General features: G+C 41.9%; 1 protein-coding gene across 1 annotated transcript in view; it reads right to left on the bottom strand.

The window, feature by feature from the left end:
• Positions 1 to 24369, bottom strand: part of HHIPL2 (HHIP like 2) — a 47185-nt gene extending 22816 nt beyond the window's left edge. The window contains exons 1-4 of the mRNA XM_063441868.1: positions 24226 to 24369; positions 23878 to 24165; positions 8785 to 9437; positions 4363 to 4506 (exon numbers count right to left, since the gene is read on the bottom strand). Of these exons, the coding sequence (XP_063297938.1) occupies positions 4363 to 4506; positions 8785 to 9437; positions 23878 to 24165; positions 24226 to 24369 (1229 nt within the window). The remainder of the gene's footprint in view (positions 1 to 4362; positions 4507 to 8784; positions 9438 to 23877; positions 24166 to 24225) is intronic.
• Positions 24370 to 26888: the final 2519 nt, after the last annotated feature.

The following is a 26888-nucleotide window of genomic DNA, read 5'->3' as shown; positions in this document are numbered from 1 at the left end:
TTAATACACATCTAATTAAGTGTCCTGTCAATCTTATAGGCAGATTACTGTCTACCTACATGCTACCTAATACAGGCCTATTCTACTTTTAAAAAAAAAAAAAAAAAAAAAAAAGATATTTTCAGCCTGTGAATTTATAATACCATCAAGGAAATAACAAATGAAGTTATGATTTTATGGCTGCATATACAGTAGTCGTGTTTCAGTAAGAACCTTTTGCTTACTGGTATCATGGATAAGTTATATGCCAGTAAGTAATTTGCATTTTTTTGCATTAGTTTGCCTCAACACCAGCTTTCACAGTGCCAGTCTTCTGAATCGACATGTATATAATCACAATGTAATTTAAATACTTTGAATAGTATTTGAAAAATATTTTTTTGTCAAATATTTCAAATTTCTGTGTCACTTCTCCAAAATTTCATGATGTTGAATATTCCAGTGTAACAGTTTATCCCCAATAACTCTGAATTCTGTGTGTGCTCTATAAACGTCAAGTAGAGACTGACCGAGACCTGAGCATTGCAAGAAATCTATAGGTCCATGACATCATAGAAGCAGGGTGACATCACTGAAGTTCTGTGTTGGTAGTGGCATACCACTGATGTGATGAAGACACAGCCAGTTAACATTTAAGGTGCTACTGAGATAATGTTATAGATCAAGATGATGCCTTACAGAGAATAACCTTTCACCTTTATATTGCATCAAATTTGAGGAAAGTGATTGCAATAAACATGTTGGGGATTATGCACAAAACAATGCATTAAAGCAACATTTGAATAACTCAAGACAATGTGCTGCAGCAACTAAAGAAAGTTAATATAAACAAAGCTCCAGGGCCTGACGGTATCCATCCACGTGTACTTAAGGAACTAAGTGTAGAAATAAGTGAACCTCTGTTTTTAATCTTTCAAGATTCTTTTCTTTCAGGAAGTGTTCCGGAGGATTGGAGGAAGGCAGATGTGGTTCCTATATTCAAAAAGGGTTCAAAATCCTTGCCTGGAAATTATAGACCTGTGAGCTTAACTTCTGTGGCTGGTAAAATATTTGAAAGGTTATTAAGGGATAATATTCAAGAATTCCTTGAGAAGAATATGGTTATCAGCAAAAATCAGCACGGTTTTATGAAGCACAGGTCATGTCAAACTAACTTGATTGCGTTCTACGAGGAAGTAAGTAGAAGTATAGATCAGGGTGTTGCAGTGGATGTGATCTATTTGGATTTTGCCAAGGCATTTGATACAGTTCCACACAAAAGATTAGTGTTCAAACTCAAGGAAATCGGTCTCGATGAAAATGCTTGTTCTTGGGTAGAACATTGGCTTAAAAACAGAATACAAAGAGTTGTTGTTAATGGTACATTTTCAAGCTGGACAGAGGTGGCAAGTGGTGTCCCTCAGGGGTCTGTTCTGGGACCCCTTCTATTTAACATTTTTATAAATGATCTTGAAGACAGCATTGAAAGTCATGTTTCAGTGTTTGCAGATGACACAAAACTTTGTAAAATAATACAATGTGAGCAAGATATTACTTTGCTGCAGAAGGATTTAGATAGACTGGAGGATTGGGCACTCAAATGGCAGATGAAATTTAATGTTGAAAAATGCAAAGTTATGCACTTCGGCGTAAAGAATACACAAGCAACGTATACCCTTAATGGAAGTGAATTAGGGATAACAACACACGAAAAGGACTTGGGAATTGTTATAGACAACAAACTATGCAACAATGTGCAATGTCAATCAGCAGTGGCCAAGGCCAGTAAGGTATTGTCATGCATGAAAAAGGGCATTCATTCTCGGGACGAGAATATCATTTTGCCTCTTTATAAATCACTGGTAAGACCACATATTGAATATGCTGTGCAATTTTGGGCACCTGTTCTAAAGAAGGATATCATGGCACTAGAAAAAGTGCAGAGGCGAGCTACAAAATTAATAAAAGGAATGGAACATATCAGCTATGAAGAAAGGTTAACAAATTTAAACCTATTTAGTTTAGAAAAACGTCGCCTGAGAGGGGATATGATAACATTATACAAATATATTCGGGGCCAATACAAACCATTGTGTGGAAATCTATTCACAAACCGGACTTTACATAGGACACGAGGCCATGCGTTTAGACTGGAAGAAAGAAGATTTCGTCTAAGGCAAAGGAAAGTTTTTTTTACTGTAAGAACAATCAGGATGTGGAATTCTCTGCCTGAAGAAGTGGTTTTATCAGAGTCCATACAGATGTTCAAACAGCTACTAGATGCATGCTTGCAAAGACAGAATATTCAAGGATATAATCTTTCAATGTAGGGTAATAACTGCTTGATTCAAGGATAAATCTGACTGCCATTCTGGGGTCAAGAAGGAATTTTTTTTGTCCTAGCTTGTTGCAAAATTGTGCTTCAAACTGGGGTTTTTTGTTTTGTTTTTTCCTTTTGGATCAACAGCAAAAAACAAATGTGAGGAAGGCTGAACTTGATGGACGCAAGTCTCTTTTCAGCTATCTAACTATGTAACTATGTAATGAATAGCAACATCAGGCCTAAAAGAACCAAACGTTCACAATATCAATCTTCATATATTTCCAAATCGGACATTTTAACTTTTGTAATTCTGGTCTTTGTAATTGTTGTAATTCTGGTTTTCAGTATTTTTCATTGCTCTTACAAGTGAATAACCCACAAAGAGACAGACTTGGGGCTAGTAAGGGATTGTGACAGTTTAGCAACATAAAAGAGAGACACAAAGAGGCAGACACCAAGGGTTACTTACTAAAACAAGATTTGTTGAGAATTCAGAGTGAATTAAAAGTACATTTCAAATATAAGGCCAAAGTTACCATACTGGAAAAATTCTCCAAGCTAACTCGTATACTTTGACATTAAAGGACTACAATACTCGCCATACCATTTCATATTATAGAACTGCCCCCCCCCCCCCCCCCCCAATCCCCCTTCAGATCATTTGATCGCTCTGTCAGAATGACAAAATAGCAGGCTAAGGATCTGGCACAGGGAGTACCCCAACTACTAAATAGTGATTTCAAACATGAGTTTTAGTGACCCAAAATATTATATATGTATACTGATTTCTAGGACATCTACAGGATAGAGATTTGCAATGCAAGTTCCTTGCTATATAAAAAGCAAATGATATCAGAAGAGTAGTGATGTCGCGAACATAAAATTATCCGTTCGCGAACGGCGAACTTCCGCAAATGTTCGCGAACGGGCGAACCGGGCGAACCGCCATAGACTTCAATAGGCAGGCGAATTTTAAAACCCACAGGGACTCTTTCTGGCCACAATAGTGATGGAAAAGTTGTTTCAAGGGGACTAACACCTGGACTGTGGCATGCCGGAGGGGGATCCATGGCAAAACTCCCATGGAAAATTACATAGTTGATGCAGAGTCTGGTTTTAATCCATAAAGGGCATAAATCACCTAACATTCCTAAATTTTTGCAATAACGTGCTTTAAAACATCAGGTATGATGTTGTATCGATCAGGTAGTGTAAGGGTTACGCCCGCTTGACAGTGACAGACCAAACTCCCTGTTTAACGCACCGCAAACAACCGCAAACAGTCCATTTGCACAACCGCAAACTCCCCATTTGCACAAGGTTGGATACCAAGCTAGCCATGTCCCGTTCCTTGTCATCACTGATTTCATTGAAGGTCTCTTCCTCCACCCAGCCACGTACAACACCAAGGGTCCCCGAAAGGTGACAACAAGCCCCCTGTATTTTTTTTAAATGTACACTACTGTTACACCAGATAATGTATAATAAACACAGGTTACTGGCTATGGGAGGATAATGTATAATAAGCACAGGTTACTGGCTATGGGGGGATAATGTATAATAAACACAGGTTACTGGCTATGGGAGGATAATGTATAATAAACACAGGTTACTGGCTAGGGGGGGATAATGTATAATAAACACTGGTAACTGGCTATGGAGGGATAATGTATAATAAACACAGGTTACTGGCTATGGAGTATAATGTATAATAAACACAAACACAAAAAAAAAAGAATGCAGCTTCAGAATTAATCTAAATTGTATGCTGTCTAGGAGGTGGGAGGGTCTGGGAGGGAGGGTCTGCTGCTGATTGGCTGGAATGTGTCTGCTGACTGTGAGGTACAGGGTCAAAGTCAATGAAGACGAATAGGGGGCAGACCGAACATCGCATATGTTCGCCGTCCGTGGCGAACGTGAATATGCGATGTTCGCCAGGAACTATTCGCCAGCGAACCGTTCGGGACATCACTACAGAAGAGTGCATCAACCAACACTGAATACATTCAAAATGCATCAAAGTTAATTAAGTTATAACTCTACACCCATCCATCACTTACTTATTCTGTGAATTTCCAAAATCTCCAAAGGGATCTCCAGTTTGCCCTCCATCTCCAGTGAATATGTATAAATAACCATCGGTGCCAAAAAGTAGTTGTCCTCCGTTATGATTTGGAGCTGGTTCTTCTATCTCCAAAATAATCCTAAAACATTTGAGACAAAAACATGTGCTACATTTCAGATAGATATGTAACAAGCGTCTCTGAGGCAATAATATCCAATATGTTAAATCCCAACTTTTGTTGCAATTAGTGATATAAAAGTAATTGATGGTATTAATAACCAACACATAGAATTCTTCCTCCTAGTTGGTGGTCAAACATGAGCCCACCGTGATTGGTGTATATATGTTGTCATGAGCAGTTGATATGAAAGGTGAAAGCCAGCACTTCTGTAACAAGCAAGCTTATGTTCCCGATAAAGGAGAGAGATGGGGAGGTGGCAGCATTACGAAGTACAGGAAGACTGTCTGGACTCCTGGAAGAGAAATTAGTTTCTATAGTAGGTACAGACTGGAATATATAGGAACCTAGATTTCTGCTATATTTAAGTGTTCTTGCATAGCAAGACCACTTAATGTTATCTCACATATATATTATTAAGTGTTCTTGCATAGCAAGACCACTTAATGTTATCTCACATATATATTATTCTTTTTCTTATTATAGCCAAATTTACCACCCTAACTCCTCCCACAGGGCCTTTTGTACACCTGCTAATGTTTTTATAAATGTATGTTTTAATGTAACTGTGAAGCACTTTAGGCAACAACGTTGCAATTAAATGTGCTATATAAATAAATAATAACAGTTACTCTGCCCACTCCAGTTGTAGACTACTGGTGGAGGGAAGAACACTTAACGCAATTTCCCTAGAAATTGTAGCTTTTCTAGTTATTAAGTGTTCTTGCATAGCAAGAGCACTTAATGTTATCTCACATATATATTATTAAGTGTTCTTGCATAGCAAGACCACTTAATGTTATCTCACATATATATTATTATTATTATTATTATAGCCAAATTTGCCACCCTAACTCCTCCCACAGTTTTTACACTACATAGACAAAAATATACCAAAACGTGCAGATTGTTCCCAATCGGATTACTATTACTTTGTGGAACGTTTCGCCGAATGGTTCACGGAATATCGTCGTTCTTGTGGCAAAATTTGTCCCATAGGAATGAATGGCAAAGCTAGAGTGGGAGCTGGCAAAAGCTGAAAAATCAGAACATGATTTTTAAACTGCCACCATTCCCTCATTTTCAAGCCCACCTACACAAATCTTATATCAAAACGTTCAGTTATCCCTCCTGCCACTAAAAATGTCCACGGCAAAGCCATAGTCCGAATAGTTTTCACAATATGACATTTGTTTGCAACTCACGCCGTCCATTGACATTCATTGAAACTCCACTCTGCAAAAAAAGCTCACATTTGAAGGGCAATTTCTAAACTGCGACTGTGCCTTCATTTGTAATACTTCAGAGACATACTATGCATCAACACGTAGGTTTGGGTCTTGCGATTCTCACAATATAAAGCTCTTCGCTGTAGGATGTATAGTTGCCAAAATACTCTGACCTGTGCCAGGCTGGAGCAGCAAGTGATGTCATAGACAGGGCCTTTTGTACACCTGCTAATGTTTTTATAAATGTATGTTTTAACCCCTTAAGACCGCAGGACGTTCTATGCCGTCCTTAATTGGCCGGCTCTAAACGCCGCAGGACGGCATAGAACGTCCTGGGTGGTCTTACCCCCCACATGGCCGGCGGCACATGGCCGCTGCAGATCGTGGTCGGGGGGCATGCCTGGCCCCCCAGGCAGCCCCCCTGTGCCTGGTGACCGCGGTCTGCAGCTTCCGATCGCAGTGACAGGCTGTCACTGCGATCGGTATTTACCATGTGTCAGCCAATTTTAAAATCGGCTGACACATGGAGCCGGCCGCATTTTCACTCTGCAGATTGCGGTCGGGGGACATGCCTGGCCCCCCAGGCAGTCCCCCTGCGGTCAGTGACCGCGATCTGCAGAGTATGATCGCAGGGAGAGGCTGTCTCTGCGATCTGAATGCAGAGACAGCCTCTCCCTGCAATCTGATCGCAGTGACAGCCTGTCACTGCGATCAGAGGTTACTATGTGTCAGCCTATTGGCTGACCCATAGTAACTGCAGGCAGGATCCCACTGCATATCGCGGTGGGGGGCATGCCTGGCCACCCAGGCACTCCCCCTGTGGCCAATTACCGCGATCTGCAGGAGGTGATCACAGTGACAGCCAGTCACTGTGATCACTGATCCTGTGTGTCAGCCAGTGATGTAAAATCACTGGCTGACACTGTCTCTGCCCCTCTCCTCCCCTCTTAACCCCTTAATGTTACAAAATAAAATAAATTACAGTTACACATCAAATATATATATATATATATATATATATGACACACACATTTACACATACACTAAGTGTATTTTAATATTTATATATATATGATTATATATATATATATATATATATATATATATATTAATATCAAAATACACGTTGAAGGATATTGATTAAATATATACATAATTATAATTATATATATATTTTATAATAAAAAAATATGTAAATACGTTAAAAAATAAAAAATATATAATTAAAAATATATATATGTGAGTAATTTCATTCTAACTGTATTTTGATATTAATAGATATATATAGATATCAAAATACACGTAGAACGAAATAATATATATATGTATATACCTAAGTATATACGTATACATCACTATATGTATACCTATATATAAATAAAAATAATTGTAAAAAAATTATATACATATATATACATATATATATACACACACGTGTATATATAATAATTTTACATATATATTTATGTAATAATTTTACATAATTAGGTCCTTTTATTAATTACAATTTGCGGGACCTGCCTAACAACCCAGGCCGAAAGTATAGGGAATTTAATTTGCTAGCACTATATTTAACCCTATAACTTTCCAAGACACTATAAAACCTGTACATGGGGGGTACTGTTACTCGGGAGACATCGCTGAACACAAATATTTGTGTTTCAAAACCATAAAATGTATTACAACAATGATATCATCAGGGAAAGTGAAATTTTTCGCATTTTTCGCACACAAACGGCACTTACACTGACGATATTTTTGCTGTAATACTTTTTACTGTTTTGAAACACGAATATTTGTGTTCAGCAAAGTCTCCTGAGTATAACAGTACCCCTCATGTACAGGTTTTATGGTGTTTTCAAAAGTTACAGAGTCAAATATAAGGCTTACGTTTCAGTTTTTTCACAATGAAATTCGCCAGATTGGTTACGTTGGCTTTGAGACCGTATAGTAGCCCAGAAATAAGAATTACCTCCATAATGGCATACCATTTGCAAAAGTAGACAACCCAAGGTATTGCAAATGGGGTATGTTCAGTCTTTTTTAGTAGCCACTTAGTCACAAACACTGGCCAAAATTGGCTTTCAAATTAGTTTTTTGCATTTTTCACACACAAACAAATATTAACGTTAACTTTGGCTAGTGTTTGTGACCAAGTGGCTACTGAAAAAGACTGGACATACCCCATTTGCAATACTTTGGGTTGTCTACTTTTGCAAATGGTATGCCATCATGGGGGTAATTCTCATTCCTGGGCTACCATACAGTCTCAAAGGCAACGTAACCAAACTGGCAAATTTCAATGTGAAAAAAATGAAAAGTGTAACATGCTATATTTGACCCTGTAACTTCCCAAACCCCCATAACACCTGTACATAGGGGGTACTGTTTTACATGTGAGACATCGCTGAATACAAATATGTGTATTTTATTGCAGTAAAAGCAAACAGTATTATGACATTCATAGTTAGAATGTCACATAGAACTAAGAAAATTTAAAAAAATCGTATTTTCTCTCTTTTTTTATATTGTATTCATATTACGTTATGTTGCATACCTAAATATTTGATGTTAAATGAAAGCCCTGTTTCCACTGAATAAAATGATATATAATAAGTGTGGATAAATTATTGTTGAACAGACATATAGTCAAAATCTGTGGTTTGTTTACATTTTTTTTGGTTCACAACTTGTACATTTGGCTGCGGTCTTAAGGGGTTAATGGAACTGTGAAGCACTTTGGGCAACAACATTGCAATTAAATGTGCAATATAAATAAATAATAACAGTTACTCCGCCCACTCCAGTTGTAGACTACTGTTGGATGCAAGAACACTTCACACAATTTCCCCAGAAATTGTAGCTTTTCTAGTTTATATTGCATTACTTTGCATTAATCGCTTATAATAAATTCTGTGATATAAGAACTCTGTTCTGCTTAATGAATGTTTATTTCCTGTACCACTGATTAAGCAGGAATATTTGAAAAATAAAAAGAATGCTTATTTACCTTTCTGAAAGTGGATCTGCTTTATTCATATCCTGTGATGAAACATGAAACTCACTAATTCTGATCTTCTCAACATAGTCTTCATCAATGATACTGTAGTACACATAGAACTTTCCATTCCTTTGAAATTGTCGATGGAAGGCCATGCCAAGGAAACCTCTTTCATCTCCATGCCAAGGAGTAGAGACCACAAAGTCTTGCAAATCTAGAAAAGGCTCATCCAACTGAGTGCCATCGGGCAAGTAAACCCAGACTAATCCAATTTGCTCAGCCACAAACATACGATGAGTTCCGTCATTAGCATAAATCATAAGGACTGGGTTCCTCAATCCATTAGCAACCTCAATAAGACATAGTTTAAGACAACCTTCTGGATCCTCCACCATGGATCCAAGTTTATTATTCAAGTCTGCCGTTTGCACAACATCAGGGTAACAATAGTCTGGGTCTGGTAAACTAAGCAAATTGCAAAAGTTGACTCTACTCTTCATAGAAGTCTCCAGTAGGTGCTTGTCTTCTGTAAGAAAAGTTATGATACCATTGCATTTTAGATGGAATTCAGAACAATAGTTAAAACAGAGGCCTGGAATGGTCCTTAGGGGTGTATAAGGGTCCTCGGCATCATATATATGGGCAGCATATGGTGAACATTCCTGCAAGAGGAAAAAGTAATAATATACTCTAGAACTTATTGACACTAAACAATATATCATAGCATTCTTTCCATTATTTACGTTGTATATTTTGTCTCTTCATAATGACTGGCATGTAATCGATATGTAAATAATATTTTTGTTTTTATGATATGTATAATATGTAGTACAAAAAAATATATATTTGTTTGCAAGTCTTCAGGGGAACCTCTCGTTATGGGTTCATTTCAAAGTATATCAGACCGCAAAACAGAGAATATATCAGCCATCAAAAAGATAAATTATATTTTAAATTGCTTTAGGACCTGTTATAATCTCACTTACCTCCTCTGCAGATAGTTACAGATCTTAATGCAACTGCCTGTAGGGGGTTCTCCTGCTCTCTCCTAACACTTAGGTCTATACTAAGAATTGATTGACAGCTGAGGGGTGAACCAAAGTTTTGAAAAATATCACTTTAAAATCTTTATATTTCTAGCATTTCTGTAATGCATAAATGGTATGCTGTGTGAACCATGCCAGGTACTCTTTAAAGCCTTTTTTTTGAAAACTCGGTAATCCATAGCAAAAATATTATATAGATTAAAGTGCTTAGGCCCTCCATCTTTTTCTTAACTCACAACACATCAGTTAAACAATAGATATGTTAAAGAAAAAGAACAATACATAGAAGGGAATTATACTCACAATTCTATAATATGACAGACTTTTAATGTGAGCATACAATATTGTAGAACAACCACATATCATTTAAATAAGGAATAAACATAAACAAGTCATAATATATCTTATTTTAAGGGAGGTGTTTAAGTATATTTAGTTACCAAGTGGTGAAAGAAAATTCAGATTCACTTTTGTAGTTCACATCATGTGAACTTAGCTCTGCATATAAATCTAATGTGAAAAAGCCAGGTAAAATTCCCCAAAATTTGAACAAAAAAAAACTGTTATTTGAATATTCACTAAAGACAATTTAGGATAAAAATCTGAGTTTAGCCAAAAGAAGAAATTACAATTCACAGCAATTCAGTACATACTAAAAAAAAAAATCCATATGAAGAACAGAAATGTCAGTTATCAAACACCATACTGACACCAAGTCTAGCCATTCAGAAGCACATTTTGGTATTTCTGTTTGTTTGTGTTTTTGTTTGTTTGTAGTTGGTGGCAAAACACGCACACACAAAAATTAGCCTAGGATAAGTTAAAAATGATTAAATGCATTTAAGGTGCCATTCAGAGAGTACCCCCAAATCTTCCTGTAAAGCAATAGTTTTAACAGTAGCACATAAACAATATCAAGAACATCTGAAATAAGATATTTTTAAAAGATTTGAGTTTGTCTTACATTTTCCTTATTTTTGTCAGTACCACGGACAGAGCTTTTTAAAAGCATTATCAGATCTCAGTTATTATACCTTGCTATTTTCTCCTGGTCACAGTGCTTATCAGTGTATTTAGTCTTTTAACAATCAATAGTTCTGACAGTTAGTACTGAAAATGTCCTACTCCTCAGGCACACTGCAAGGACCAAAATACTGCAAGATACTATACATTACTCTGCGATATATTAACACTGTACAAACTCTAACAGTTCATTCAGCAACAAATAAAAGTTGACGCAAAGTAAGAACTGACTTGCAAAATTTAGGCCATAATAGAAAAGCTAGAAAAAAAATATCTCCATTAGCCGTTTAGTGATACCTTTTCAAGATTGACTGTTTTGGGTTTAATTGAGTCAGCCAGTTTTTAAAGGAACACTCTAAGCACCATGGCCACTACAACATCCTGGCACCTTCCCAGAGTAATTTGCCAAACCATTTTGGAATGTTTTAAAATCGTACCTGGATCCGATTGGGTACCTGCTGCGCTCTGATTCCAGATTCTCCCTTCTAAGAGAAACCAGTCAATTCCACTGAAGTAAGCAGGGTAGTGCAGGAACCCATTCATTGTCTGGGACAGTCATTGGATTGTCTGGGACAGACAATACACAATAGTTATGATTGCACCACAGGTTGAAGCTTATCGGCAGCCATTGTGATGATAATAGGTGACGTTTGTGGTATTAAGACACTGTGTTCTAGATCAGCATTGATATCTATATGTGCACTTCTTTGAAGGGACTCTTTAGGCACCATAACCACTTCAACTAATTGGACAGCTTAACACTGAGTAAGGGTACCTTGGCATCCGCAGCTCAGCCTCCTCTGGTGCAATGGCTAAGTCACAGTTACGCTCCACCTTATGTCATACCAGCAATAGATTGTCAGCTCAGGGGTCTATAGACATCATAACAACTTCAATGAGTTGAAGTGATTACGGTGCCTAGACTGTCCTTTTAAATTGACACTAAGGCACCAAGACCACTTAAGTTCATTGAAGTGCAGTATCCCTGTCCCCCTGATACCTGCAATGTAAAATATGGCAGTTATAGAGAAACTGCAACAATTACATTACAGGACGACTAAGGCTGACTCTAGTGGCTATCAATCAGACAGCAAGTAGAGGCCCTTTCTGCTTGCTAGGTGGCTTGTGGTTGCCCAACTGACGCTGGACATCCTCACGTTCTGCATGAGGATATCCAGCATCAATGAAACCCTCATAGGAAAGCATTGCAGCATACTTTCCTAGCACCCCTTGTCAGGTGTAGTCAGTGGCGTCGCTAGGGATGGGCCAGAGGGGGCCATGGCCCCCCTACATAATGCTGTGCCCCCCCTTGGGTCCCGCCCCCCCAAAATGCCAGCTACTTGCTGGCCATGTGCTTACATTCTATTCGCTAGGACTGTAACAGTCTGTTACTGCCCGAGGGAATGCAGGGTAGAGCAGCTGAAACAGTGCTGGGTTTTTCAGCACCCAGCAGCTTCCCCGGCACAGGCCCCGCCCCCAAATGAAGCCCCGCCTCCCGCACATAAGCCCCGCCCCCGCCGTTAAGCAGCAGACCATGCTGCTGCTGGAAAGGATGGAACATGGCTGCCTGACCCCCAGCAACATCCTCCAGTGACAGGTAGGCTTAATGTGCTTGTGTGTGTGTGTGCAGGGCCGTTTGAAGGGATTTGGGGGCCCCAAGCAAAATGGACATGGAGGCCCCCCCAACACTCCCCGCACATACGCAAAGCCTACAGGAACCACAGCATAGCCATACAGTTTAAGTTCACCCACACTTTATATAAATAAAAAAGGTTTACAGTGCAAATACTGCTGTTGTATATAATGTGCATAAAATTTGAACATTTTTCACAATTGAACATTTGCAAAAAACACCACTGTACCATAAAATCAAATATAAATTAAAAAAGTGCACAATAACTAAATCCCAACATACTAAAAACACACACACACACACATACATACATACATACATACATACACGTTTTTCAGTTCTCACAAACATGTGCAAATTATCTATAACTGCTGTGCACTTAGTGTGAAAGAGCTCCCTGTCCTGCCCCCTGTCCTAGAGAGCTCTCTTCTGTCCCTTAGAGCTCTGCCCTGCCTCTTGGTGGTCTTTCCTCTCCCCCCACCATCCCCTACCAGTCTCTTCTCACCCTCCCCCCCGTGTTCTCCTCATCTCCGCTTCTCCTCACCCCCCTCCCTATGTTCTTCTTACTCCTTCCCCCCCTCCCTGTGTTCTTCTTACTCCTTCCCCCCTCCCTGTGTTCTTCTTACTCCTTCCCCCCGTGTTTTTCTTACTCCTTCCCCCTCGCTGTGTTCTTCTTACTCCTCCCCCTCCCTGTGTTCTTCTTACTCCCCCCCTCCCTGTGTTCTTCTTACTCCTCCCCTCCCTGTGTTCTTCTTACTCCTTCCCCCCCTCCCTGTGTTCTTCTTACTCCTTCCCCCCCTCCCTGTGTTCTTCTTACTCCTTCCCCCCTCGCTGTGTTCTTCTTACTCCTCCCCCTCCCTGTGTTCTTCTTACTCCCCCCCTCCCTGTGTTCTTATTACTCCTCCCCCTCCCTGTGTTCTTCTTACTCCTCCCCCTCCCTGTGTTCTTCTTACTCCTCCCCATCCCTGTGTTCTTCTTACTCCTACCCCCTCCCTATGTTCTTCTTACTCCCCTCCCACCCTCCCTGTGTCCTTCTTACTCCCCCCTCCCTGTGTCCTTTTTACTCCCCCATGTTTTTTTACTCCCCCCCTCCCCCTCCCCCTCTCTGTTTTTTTTACTCCCCCTATGTTTTTTTACTCCCCCCTCCCCCTCCCTATGTTTTTTTTTACTCCCCCCTCCCCCTCCCTATGTTTTTTTTACTCCCCCCTCCCCCTCCCTATGTTTTTTTACTCCCCCCTCTGCCTCCCTGTTTTTTTTACTCCCCCTCCCTATGTTTTTTTTTGTTTTTTTTTTTAATTCTTTATTTTTGTTGTGCCAGGTGTTACATGGTAGCGACATACGCCACATCAGCGTAATAAAAGATGTACAAGAGTTTGACAGTGGCATGAGGAATTGCACATTTTTTACAATTTTAAGCATAGCTAAACAATGAAATTAGCAATAGTAAAATAAAATAAAGTAGGACGGTCAACGCTTAACAGTTCTAGATTAATTATATTAATAGTACGGTTTGTGCTAATAGTGTGGTTTATATTGTAGCGTTACTTATGTTAGTGTGTTTTCCGCCGGTTAATACAAGAGAAGACAGTAGTGTGTCGTTTGGGTCTAAAAGGCACAGTAAATAGATTTGCTGATTATTAGGCGAGCCTAGGGTACATTCTACAGTTATGCACGCTGGTCGTTTAGATGCAGGCCTGCTGAGTGTGTTAAAACATGGAAACGGTATGGTTCAGTGTAACAAATATGTGACCATAGGTTTTAGGTTGCTAGGTCTTGATAAACAAATGATACATTTTACATAACAAGCTGAGCTATCGTTTTAAACAGTAGATCTGGTTGAGTGTCTTGTTTGATCGTGTTGGGGTTACACACCAGAATTATTATAGCACTATTCCCTGACACCTATTGTCCAGCTTTAACTATCTGTGATAATGAACACAATAGAGTAATCATAGAGAGCCATATAAAACAATATAGAAACAACGGAGCGTAATAACTGGAGTGTTAAGTTACAAGCAATGAGGTAAGCAAGTTAAACTGGCTTGGTCGAGTACTGCTGTGTGGCCTAGCATTGTGGAAGGCCTGTGGCAGGGTATAGCCCTGTGTTTAAAGAAGAAAAAGGAAAGATTTAATAACTAGCGAGGTGACAACATATGTATCACTAAATGGCTTAATATACCACTGGAGTAACATTTTAACAGGAAATACACCATTGCAAGTAAGGGTTAATATGAGCATAGGAGCAGTATAAACATGCAACAATCATTAACAGATTCTGGGTATTTAACCGTAATGGTGGTTGGTAACTTTCCAGGCTAAGTATACCCTTATACGGCAGTATGATGGTTGCTTCAGCCTATGCCCAAGCTTGGTAAGTCCCGGTTGCTGTCATTGGGTTCCCCTCCTGTGTTGCCCCTGGGCATGGTCTCTCTACGTCGGGCTGCAGCTCCGGTAGAGCTCTGTGGGGGGTTCTGCCGCACAGCCCCAGGTTTTGTAGCTTTGTCTGAAGGGCGATCAATCTTGTGATATCGGATGCCTTGGTTTTGGCCGGGTGAAGTGCTCATATGTGTCGCTCGGTTTGCAATTCCCTTGTAGTCGGTCAGTGAGTGGGAGCGTGCACTGGAGGAACATGGCGCCTTTTCCCTCCTTGAAGATCTCAGGTACCTGCTCCGTCGGACAGCCTCTCTGGATGTCAGGGGCACTCGCCTGTAGTAGCGGCGGCGCGTCGTTGGTCGGATCCAGGAGGCTACCGTTAGTTCTGCCCGACGGTAGGTTACTCCGCGGCTTCTTGGAAGATAGCGCAGAGCCGATCAAGGAGCCCCAGGTTAGTCATGGGTGGTTGGTGGAGTGTGCTTCGTTCCTTAGCCCTCCGTGTGGTAGCCATTTTGGGTGCGCCTTTGTGGCCTGTTGCCCTCGTTTGCCGCGTAGTCGGCATGCCTGCTTTCCGTTGCGGTCGATGTGTCCAGTGGGGACCGGGATGACCCCCGCCGGTCCAGAGGGGGGGGGGGGGGTATGCCGTGGTGCAGTTGCTTACGGGGCTCTGCGCCGAGGACAGCGGCCGCCTCTCCCCGGCTTTCTCCCCAGTAGGCCGCATTCGGTTGTCCGCTCTCCTGGCTCTGACAGGACCCGGAGTGGCATCGATTGGTTCAGGGGGGCACCCCCGACGTGGGTGGGGCACCCTCAAGGGTTTTTGGGCCATGTAGCCCCCGCTTTTGTCCCGGATTTTGCTGGTCAGACCGAAGCTCGTGCCAGACATGTCTGCACAGCTTGGCGGTCAGGCTCCGCCCCCCCTCCCTATGTTTTTTTACTCCAACCCCTCCTTATGTTCTTTTTACTACCCCCTCCCTCCCCATGTTTTTTTTACTCCCCCCTCTGCCTCCCTGTTTTTTTACTCCCCCTCCCTATGTTCTTTTTTTTTTACTCCCCCTCCCTATGTTTTTTTTACTCCACCCCCTCCTTATGTTCTTTTTACTCCACCCCCTCCCTCCCTCCCCATGTTTTTTTTACTCCCCCCTCTGCCTCCCTGTTTTTTTTACTCCCCCTCCCTATGTTCTTTTTTTTTTTACTCCCCCTCCCTATGTTTTTTTACTCCACCCCCTCCTTATGTTCTTTTTACTACCCCCCTCCCTCCCTCCCTCCCCATGTTTTTTTACTCCCCCTCCCTCTTATGTTCTTTTTACTACCCCCTCCCTCCCTACCTCCTTCCCCATGTTCTTTTTACAACCACCCACCCCCTATGTTCTTCTCAGTTACCTCCCCTTTCCTGCAGCATGGCCGAGCTCCTCTTCCTCCTGGCTGTCAGTCCGGCCGGGTACCGCGCGGTACAGGAGATTCAGTTTCCTGTTCCCGGCCGGACTGAAAGGAAGTGAACACTCAGTGTGCTCTTCCGGTCAGTCCAGCCGGGAACAGAAAACGGAATCTCCTGTACCGCGCGGTACCCGGCAGACTGACAGCCAGGAGGAAGAGGAGCTCGGCCATGCTGCAGGAAAGGGGAGGGGACGAGAGAGGAGTGCTGCAGTCTCTATAGAGCGCTCAGGCGGCTGCAGCCTTATAGGAAACACCGGCTCTGCTTGGGGCCCCGCGCCAGCTCGGGGCCCCAAGCAATTGCTTGGTTTGCCTGCCTGCTAGTGATGGGCCTGTGTGTGTGAATGTGTCTGTGTGCTAGTGAGGAAGCTTGTGTGTGTGTATGGACTCAGCAGTCTGTGTGTATGGACTCAGCAGTCTGTGTGTATGGACTCAGCAGTCTATGTGTGTGTGTATGGACTCAGCAGGCTGTGTCTGTGTATGAACTCAGCAGTCTGTGTGTATAGACTCAGCAGTCTGTGTGTATGGACTCAGCGGTCTATGTGTATGGACTCAGCGGTCTATGTGTATGGACTCAGCAGTCTGTGTCTGTGTATGGACTCAGCAGTATATGTGTGTGTGTATGGACTCAGCAGGCTGTGTCTGTGTATGAACTCAGCAGTCTGTGTGTATAGACTCAGCAGTCTGTGTGTACGGACTCAGCGGTCTATGTGTATGGACTCAGCAGTCTGTGTCTGTGTATGGACTCAGCAGTCTATGTGTATGGACTCAGCAGTCTGTGTCTGTGTATGGACTCAGCAGTCTGTATGTGTGTGTGTATGGACTCAGCAGTCTGTATGTGCGTGTGTGTATGGACTCAGCAGTGTGTGTGTGTGTGTGTGGACTCAGCAGTCTGTGTGTATGGACTCAGCAGTCTATGTGTGTGTGTATGGACTCAGCAGTCTGTATCTGTGTATACACTTAGCAGTCTATGTGTGTGTGTATGGACTCAGCAGTCTGTGTCTGTGTATGAACTCAGCAGTCTGTGTGTATAGACTCAGCAGTCTGTGTGTATGGACTCAGCAGTCTGTGTCTGTGTATGGACTCAGCAGTCTATGTGTATGGACTCAGCAGTCTGTATGTGTATGGACTCAGCAGTCTGTATGCGTGTGTGTGTATAGACTCAGCAGTGTGTGTGTGTGTGCATGGACTCAGCAGTCTGTGTGTATGGACTCAGCAGTCTGTGTGTATGGACTCAGCAGTCTGTGTGTATGGACTCAGCAGTCTATGTGTGTGTGTATGGACTCAGCAGTCTGTGTGTATGGACTCAGCAGTCTGTATGTGTGTGTGTGTATGGACTCAGCAGTGTGTCTGTGTATGGACTCAGCAGTCTGTATGTGTGTGTATGGACTCAGCAGTCTGTATGTGTGTGTATGGACTCAGCAGTCTGCGTCTGTGTATGGACTCAGCAGTCTATGTCTGTGTATGGACTCAGCAGTCTGTGTCTGTGTATGGACTCAGCAGTCTGTATGTGTGTGTATGGACTCAGCAGTCTGTATGTGTGTGTGTATGTATGGACTCAGCAGTGTGTGTATGGACTCAGCAGTGTGTGTATGGACTCAGCAGTCTGTATGTGTGTGTATGGACTCAACAGTCTGTATGTGTGTGTATGGACTCAGCAGTCTGTATGTGTGTTTATGGACTCAGCAGTCTGTGTGTGTGTATGGACTCAGCAGTCTGTATGTGTGTGTGTATGGACTCAGCAGTCTGTATGTGTGTGTGTATGGACTCAGCAGTGTGTGTGTGTGTGTATGGACTCAGCAGTCTGTGTGTGTGTGTGTATGGACTCATCAGTGTGTGTGTATGGACTCAGCAGTCTGTGTATGGACTCAGCAGGCTGTGTGTATATGGACTCAGAAATTTGTGTATATATTGGCTCAGCAGTCTGTGTGTATATGGACTCAGCAGTCTGTGTGTGTGTGTATATGTACTCAGCAGTTTGTGTATGTATGGATTCAGCAGTGTGTGTGTATGGACTCAGCAGTGTGTGTGTGTGTGTGTATGGACTCAGCAGTGTGTGTGTGTGTGTGTGTGTGTATGGACTCAGCAGTCTGTGTGTGTGTGTGTGTGTGTGTGTGTGTATGGACTCAGCAGTCTGTGTGTGTGCATGGACTCAGCAGTCTGTGTGTGTGCATGGACTCAGCAGTCTGTGTGTGTGCATGGACTCAGAAGTCTGTGTATGGACTCAGCAGTGTGTGTATGGACTCAGCAGTCTGTGTCTGTGTATGAACTCAGCAGTCTGTATGTGTCTGTGTATGAACTCAGCAGTCTGTGTGTATAGACTCAGCAGTCTGTGTGTATGGACTCAGCGGTCTATGTGTATGGACTCAGCGGTCTATGTGTATGGACTCAGCAGTCTGTGTCTGTGTATGGACTCAGCAGTATATGTGTGTGTGTATGGACTCAGCAGGCTGTGTCTGTGTATGAACTCAGCAGTCTGTGTGTATAGACTCAGCAGTCTGTGTGTACGGACTCAGCGGTCTATGTGTATGGACTCAGCAGTCTGTGTCTGTGTATGGACTCAGCAGTCTATGTGTATGGACTCAGCAGTCTGTGTCTGTGTATGGACTCAGCAGTCTGTATGTGTGTGTGTATGGACTCAGCAGTCTGTATGTGCGTGTGTGTATGGACTCAGCAGTGTGTGTGTGTGTGTGTGGACTCAGCAGTCTGTGTGTATGGACTCAGCAGTCTATGTGTGTGTGTATGGACTCAGCAGTCTGTATCTGTGTATACACTTAGCAGTCTATGTGTGTGTGTATGGACTCAGCAGTCTGTGTCTGTGTATGAACTCAGCAGTCTGTGTGTATAGACTCAGCAGTCTGTGTGTATGGACTCAGCAGTCTGTGTCTGTGTATGGACTCAGCAGTCTATGTGTATGGACTCAGCAGTCTGTATGTGTATGGACTCAGCAGTCTGTATGCGTGTGTGTGTATAGACTCAGCAGTGTGTGTGTGTGTGCATGGACTCAGCAGTCTGTGTGTATGGACTCAGCAGTCTGTGTGTATGGACTCAGCAGTCTGTGTGTATGGACTCAGCAGTCTATGTGTGTGTGTATGGACTCAGCAGTCTGTGTGTATGGACTCAGCAGTCTGTATGTGTGTGTATGGACTCAGCAGTGTGTCTGTGTATGGACTCAGCAGTCTGTATGTGTGTGTATGGACTCAGCAGTCTGTATGTGTGTGTATGGACTCAGCAGTCTGCGTCTGTGTATGGACTCAGCAGTCTATGTCTGTGTATGGACTCAGCAGTCTGTGTCTGTGTATGGACTCAGCAGTCTGTATGTGTGTGTATGGACTCAGCAGTCTGTATGTGTGTGTGTATGTATGGACTCAGCAGTGTGTGTATGGACTCAGCAGTGTGTGTATGGACTCAGCAGTCTGTATGTGTGTGTATGGACTCAACAGTCTGTATGTGTGTGTATGGACTCAGCAGTCTGTATGTGTGTTTATGGACTCAGCAGTCTGTGTGTGTGTATGGACTCAGCAGTCTGTATGTGTGTGTGTATGGACTCAGCAGTCTGTATGTGTGTGTGTATGGACTCAGCAGTGTGTGTGTGTGTGTATGGACTCAGCAGTCTGTGTGTGTGTGTGTATGGACTCATCAGTGTGTGTGTATGGACTCAGCAGTCTGTGTATGGACTCAGCAGGCTGTGTGTATATGGACTCAGAAATTTGTGTATATATTGGCTCAGCAGTCTGTGTGTATATGGACTCAGCAGTCTGTGTGTGTGTGTATATGTACTCAGCAGTTTGTGTATGTATGGATTCAGCAGTGTGTGTGTATGGACTCAGCAGTGTGTGTGTGTGTGTGTATGGACTCAGCAGTGTGTGTGTGTGTGTGTGTGTGTATGGACTCAGCAGTCTGTGTGTGTGTGTGTGTGTGTGTGTGTGTATGGACTCAGCAGTCTGTGTGTGTGCATGGACTCAGCAGTCTGTGTGTGTGCATGGACTCAGCAGTCTGTGTGTGTGCATGGACTCAGAAGTCTGTGTATGGACTCAGCAGTGTGTGTATGGACTCAGCAGTCTGTGTCTGTGTATGAACTCAGCAGTCTGTATGTGTGTGTGTATGGATTCAGCAGTGTGTGTGTATGGACTCAGTAGTCTGTGTGTGTGTATGGACTCAGCAGTCTGTGTGTGTGTGTGTGTATATGGACTTAGCAGTATGTGTGTATGGACTTAGCAGTCTGTATGTGTGTATGGATTCAGCAGTGTGTGTGTATGGACTCAGCAGTCTGTATTTGTGTATGGACTCAGCAGTCTGTGTGTATGTGTGTGTGTATGGACTCAGCAGTCTGTGTGTGTGTGTGTGTGTTTGTGTGTATATGGTCAGCAGTCTGTGCCTCTATGTGTGTAAGGACTCAGCAGTCTGTGTGTGTGTGTGTGTGTATGGACTGTATAAAGGGAAATGTGTTTGTTTTTTAATAATCCTTGGTGGAAAATAATGAATTCTCTACCAGGAATTATAAAAAAAAAACAAAAAAACAACACATGTGTTGGGGCGGGGCTTAAAATGCGGCAGGGGCAGGTTCAAACTGCAGTGAGGGCGGGGTTAAATGTGCCCCCCTACTTTTGTCCCTGGCCCACCATGTGCCCTCCCTAAAAATGAATCCTAGAGACGCCACTGGGTGTAGTCGCAGGAGCCAGAGTGTCGACCCAGTGTCAAGGTAGACCAGTGCTGGAAACAGGTAAACACCGTGTAGCGGAGCTGCAGTATTAAAATCCACGATCTCCGCTGGTAAAGAGGGTAATCCACAGTCAAGCGCTGAAAAGTAAGGCAATATCCCAAATCCCCCAGTAACCTGACGAAACACAGTTTTGGGAGTCAACTGAGGTCTTTATTCACATGCTTCCATATTTATGCAATTCCCCATGTAAGGGGTTTCCTGAGTCACATCACATTACATGGGAAACTTAAATTACAGAGCATTTCTCCCGTCAGGCACTGCTGCACGAGAGGGACACTCCCACTGGAATATACCGTTAAGTGGATTATCCCTCCGTGCTGCAGAACCGGCATTTTACATTTAAATCCATAACTTCCATACAATTCACTCTATTTGCACGAATGGACGTTCGATAGATAGCTGGGGTCACATTTCGTGAGAATACCGCTCAGATCCCATGTGCTACGGGCGGAACTCCCGAACGGCCTGGAAGTCCAGCGGTGTTCGTGCCGTCGAGTAGCCGTTTTCAGTTCCAGGCGCTCGACGACCAAACACCGCTGGTGAGACAAAGGATCCAAGATGGCCGACCTCCGCGTGGTCGGTAGTCGAACGACGGCCACCCAGGAGAGCCTTTAAGTACCGATTGCAACAATGTTGCAATCGGTTAACGAGCGCCACACGTCCCTCAATGGGTGGTCTAACAGGGGGGCCCGCATTCGTTTCACGAACAGCCCGTACAGCCGCTGTTCGTGAAACGAACTATATGAATGCTAGTGGCTTACGGCTGCTAGCATACGAATCTTATGGGCAGCCCAATACGCATCTAAGTTACACATACAGCATATCAGTAATTACAGGCAACCTTTTGGCTATATAAAGTTCAGTATCCTAGAAGTGGCTAGGTTTGCCACACACAGAAAGGGTTTTTGTCGGGGGGGGGGGGGGAGATACTCCTGACTATGACTGGTTTCGGAGGGGTCTGTCAGCTGCTGTCATTGCAGGATGTTTAAAAGCAAGTATTTATTTTTCTTTCTTTTTTTAATATAGTATTTGTGTATTTTTCAATGCAATACCTTTATAATGCATACAATATTAAGGGTGACTTTCTGCGTGTTGTGTCCCTTTAAGTATGATAAAAAGGATATCCCACAAAAAAGGTCCTGCAGTTCATTCTGTTGTGAGACTTCAATATTATATTTGCATGTGCAAAACAGAGACATATGCTATACAGATTAATGTATACATATCTAAACGTAAGCTACAAGAACAGGAACCCTAATCATTGTATTCCAGTAAGTATCTCAGCATATGTTATACTTTATGTAAAATTTCCATATGTCAAGTTTTCTGGAACCATGTGACCTATGACGCAGAACCTGCCAATATCAACCGAGTGACTTTGTTTTCCCCCATGTCAGCAATACCATTTCAAACAAATGTTTCCCAGCATCCTAATTGTGTCTGCAATTATATAACTTCAAGTAGGATGTTGAAAACTGGAGAAGATTTTGCTATAAATGTGTATGTCTCCCCCCCCCCCAAAAAAAAAAAAATAATTGTCTACGTGCTTTTCCAGCTTCAAAGATTTTAGATTCACTGGAAAATGGTGCTATAAAAAGATGTCCACATATGTGGTTTCAAGCTGTAACATTGATTTTTACTAGACACGTATGTGCAGTCTTTACACAGCAACGCGTTTTGGTCTCACATTCCTGCTGAAAAAAGTTGTCCCGTATGATCGGAAGGAATGCTGAGGACTTTATGGGTACCAGCTAACCTTTAAAAATCAGGTATATTCAGCATCAAAAGCAAAAACGGCCTTCACAATAAGCTGTTAAAATGATTATTACAGTGTTACACCAGTGATGCAAGCTAGTTCAGTCAACAACAAAATTCTACTCAGCTAAATGGAAACTAAATGACAAGGCTCCAATGTTCACAAATAGATGTGGCTAGCCCATTTGAAATTGTCATAAAATTAATTTTGAGTCTCCATTATTATATTGCATAATATATATCGCTATTATTATTAATATATTATAATATTATTATATTTGTTTTATATTATTAAGTTACATACATACGGAGCAATAGATCTACTGTGGCAAAATATACTAAATATAAACCATATGTATTGACCTACAAATTATATACACTAGGAAAAGAAAAACATGTTTGTTTTTATCTGGTATATAGTACACTAAATAAACTAGACTTACATGTTTTATCCCCCTAACTCAGAACTCTCGCGTTAGGAATATAATATTACAACATTTTGATTACAGGACTGAGTTTCACTCGGTCCTGGAGGAGGAAGCGCCTCTAGTGGCTGTCGGAAAAAAAAATCCCTATAGAGGTGTATTTGACCGTGCAATGTAAACATTATAGTTTCTACAAAACAGTTAAAATGACAGGATAAATACACGCAGACCACTTCATGAGGTTAATTGGTCTGGGTGCCTATAGTGTCACTTTAAGTGGTCCTGGTGATATTAGTGGTCCTTTAAGTTAGACAATGCTAGATATTTTGTACTGGGTTTTTGACCTTTTAACGTGGTCATTTTGCCATATCCCTCTGTATAATCTCCAGGCAAATATTACAACATAAAAGTATCAGTCAGAGCTAACAAAGGGACCAGCAGACATAATCTCAATAAGATATTGAATTATGTGTATAAGGCATGTGAATAAGTTTGTGTAATATGTGAATAAGTTAGTGGAAACAAAACCATTGCTCAATCCTTCTGACTATCAAATAAAATGTTAGCTCGTTCTGCAAATTTTATTAAAAGCATCAGGTCACTGAAAAATGTTAATATACACTTGCAGTCAAATAAAAATTGTATACATCAGTAGTAATGAAAATATTATATATGCAAATGTTACGTACTTACCTGGCACAGGATGTCTTTGATATAGACCCCACACAGCTCGAGCGCCTGAATCTCAAGGTGGTCCATGATTGACCAGTATTTATCAGCTAAGGTATTGTCTTTCTGTCGGTCGCAGCATCCAAAGGTGCCATACTGAGAACAAAACTCCAGGTTAGCAGCAGGTTTGAAAGGAGGTCCATAGTCCAAACATTGAGGGTGCCCAAGACTAACACCTGCTTTGGAAATAAGCAGGTACAGAACAATCACAAAAGAGAGCCTGGCACATAGCGGGCATATTGTCCTACTGTGCTATGCAATGGAGTGATGTGTGCTCAGTGATTTTATCCCAGATTTTTGTACCCCACCTACTTTTACAGTTGTCCATTGACCTCCTTTCTTTTTCATACTTCCCACAAATTTTGCCCTTATCCAATCCTTGCGAGGATGTTCTTTCTGATCCTCCTCTTTTGATTCTTTCTCTCGATGCTGTTGTTCTGTTTTCTGCACATCCATGTCTTCCCCCCTCCTTTTCTATAATTTATAGACTTTTCTGTCCCTGCTTCTTGGCACTGTACGACCAGCTTGCAGGCTGAGCACAAAAGGATCTGGAGTAAATCTCACCGTTTTTCTTTAATATACTGAAAGCATCCCCAGAGAGACGATCTGACCGTCTTATAGCAGCAAAGAGAATGCAGTATAAACACAGTGTAAATGCAAACACCAACAAGAGTTGTTTGAGCGTGTTACTGTACTTCTGTCAATCCACTGACACTGAGCAATACCTAACTGTTGCATGTATTAAAGGCACATAGTTTGCCATGTAAAACATTTTATTTATGATTAGACACAGTCCTAAACCACTAGCCAGACCTAAAAGTAAAATGTTATTGGCCATAACGTGTTTGATTCACAGCATGTCTGTAGCATAGATTGTCAGTGTGTGTGGATGCAAGGGTGTTTGTATTAAAATAAGATACTGTGTACCACAGCAACTTGATCTCAATTAAGTTGTTATGGTGCCTGGAGTTCTTACCTTAAGGACTTAAAACATTTGCAAATGGTTTAATTCCGAAGTGCTCTAAACAGCACTCATCCTCTTTGCTCTTCTGCCTCCTCGTCTGTTGTGCTTGCATGGCGAATAGGATTTTTACCATCAAAACAGGGCCGGACTGGGAATGAAAAGCAGCCCTGGAAATAAAGTCTATACCAGCCACGTAATGAATCGCGCCAGCATAGTGTGCAGATATGGAAACGAAAAAAACAAAAAAAACTTAAAGGGACACTATAGTCAACCTGAACAACTTTAGCTTAAAGGAACACTATAGTCACCTAAATTACTTTAGCTAAATAAAGCAGTTTTAGTATATAGATCATTCCCCATGCAATTTCACAGCTCAATTCACTGTCATTTAGGAGTTAAATCACTTTGTTTCTGTTTTTGCAGCCCTAGCCACACCTCCCCTGGCTATGATTGACAGAGCCTGCATGAAAAAAAAAACTGGTTTCACTTTCAAACAGATGTAATTTACGTTAAATAATTGTATCTCAATCTCTAAATTGAACTTTAATCACATACAGGAGCCTCTTACAGGGTCTAGCAGGCTATTAACAAAATGTCCTGATCTATTTCAAAATGCCAAAATAGGAGCACTCATATGGCATTTTATTACCTATATTTTATGCATGTGTAGATAAAACATTAATTTTATTTTATTTTTACGTTGCTACGCAAGTATGAAGGTTTTCAAATGGAGAAACAATATGTATGCGTGCTGGGTTCTCCGTAATTTAAAGGAACACTCCACACACACACAAAGAACTTTTGTAATTGGGGTAGAATCACCTACCTGGATGTCAATGAGACAGCCAGGAATGTTTTTTTTTTAATTCTTTATTTTTGTTGCGCAAAAAGATTAACAATCCTGCTTGTTATGCCACAACGGCAGACATAAACATTTCAAGAGACAGGATAGTATGGCATGTAATTGATAACTGCACATTTTTTTTTTTTTCACAAGTTAAATCAAGATGTGTCAGTGAATGAGTATACATCAGGGTTGATGGAGGCATGCTTGTAGCCTGACACTGAGTGAGTAAATATAGTAAGGTAACATGCTATTGAAACCTTAAACAGGTGATCTCAAGATGTGTCAGCAAAAGAATATGCATAAGGGTTAATGAGGACATGCTTTGTAGCCTGACACTAAGTGAGTAAATATAAAAAGGTAATTCTCAATCTATTCAGTAGCTTAGTAGCCGCTGGGTATTAAGCTAAGGGCACAGAGAAAGGACAGACTTAGCTGCACTATGGTCTCATCCTGGACAGACTAATTTCAGCCTATGCCACAAAGAGGTCGCCTTGAAGTAGTGAGTCGTGGCGTTTGAGTGCACCCTTCGTTATATAGAAGTGACAAGCTTGTCTATACATTTTTCTCAGAGTAGTGGTAAGTATGTGTTATGTGATGTAGCCGTGGTTGGTTACGCTAGCTTGGTTGCTTCGTGCTCTTATTTTAGCGTATCGTTTAGTTGTGGCCGGCGCCTGCGTGTGGTATGAGTGAGTCCTTTTCTATAGACCTATGTCATGGAGGCCCATAGGCTGATGGTTTCGCCTTGTCGTGCCCGCGTCTGCGGGTGACAGCGCCAGCCCATCGGTTAGTGTGGTATTTACATTAATGGTGTACATAAATGCACAATTTGACATGGTGGTAAGCACTGCTCGGTCTTAAACCTAAGGTGGGGTTACACCTAAATACCGTGTTCTTTGTCAAGGTTAATACATTTGTTCATTTTAACTGTGTTTTTGGCCAGGTTGACCTTGCAGTGTGGCGAAATACAGAAATTTACCTGTCAGTGTATGCTAGCATGGGCCATTGGGGTGTTTGTATGAGACCTCTTTACTGACTTCAGATCTGTCCTAGCGAAGTCAGTAGGGTGTGCGGCGCTCAGTCACTTTTGACTGGTATAAGACTGCAACTTCATATAAGTTTAAAAATACCTCTAGCATCTAATTAGGGCTACATGAGTGCCATAAT

This window comes from Pelobates fuscus, chromosome 2 (genome assembly GCF_036172605.1).
Source record: "Pelobates fuscus isolate aPelFus1 chromosome 2, aPelFus1.pri, whole genome shotgun sequence".
Classification (NCBI taxonomy): domain Eukaryota; kingdom Metazoa; phylum Chordata; class Amphibia; order Anura; family Pelobatidae; genus Pelobates; species Pelobates fuscus.
Note: the sequence above shows the minus strand (reverse complement) of the source record. Positions and strands in the feature narration are given on the sequence as shown.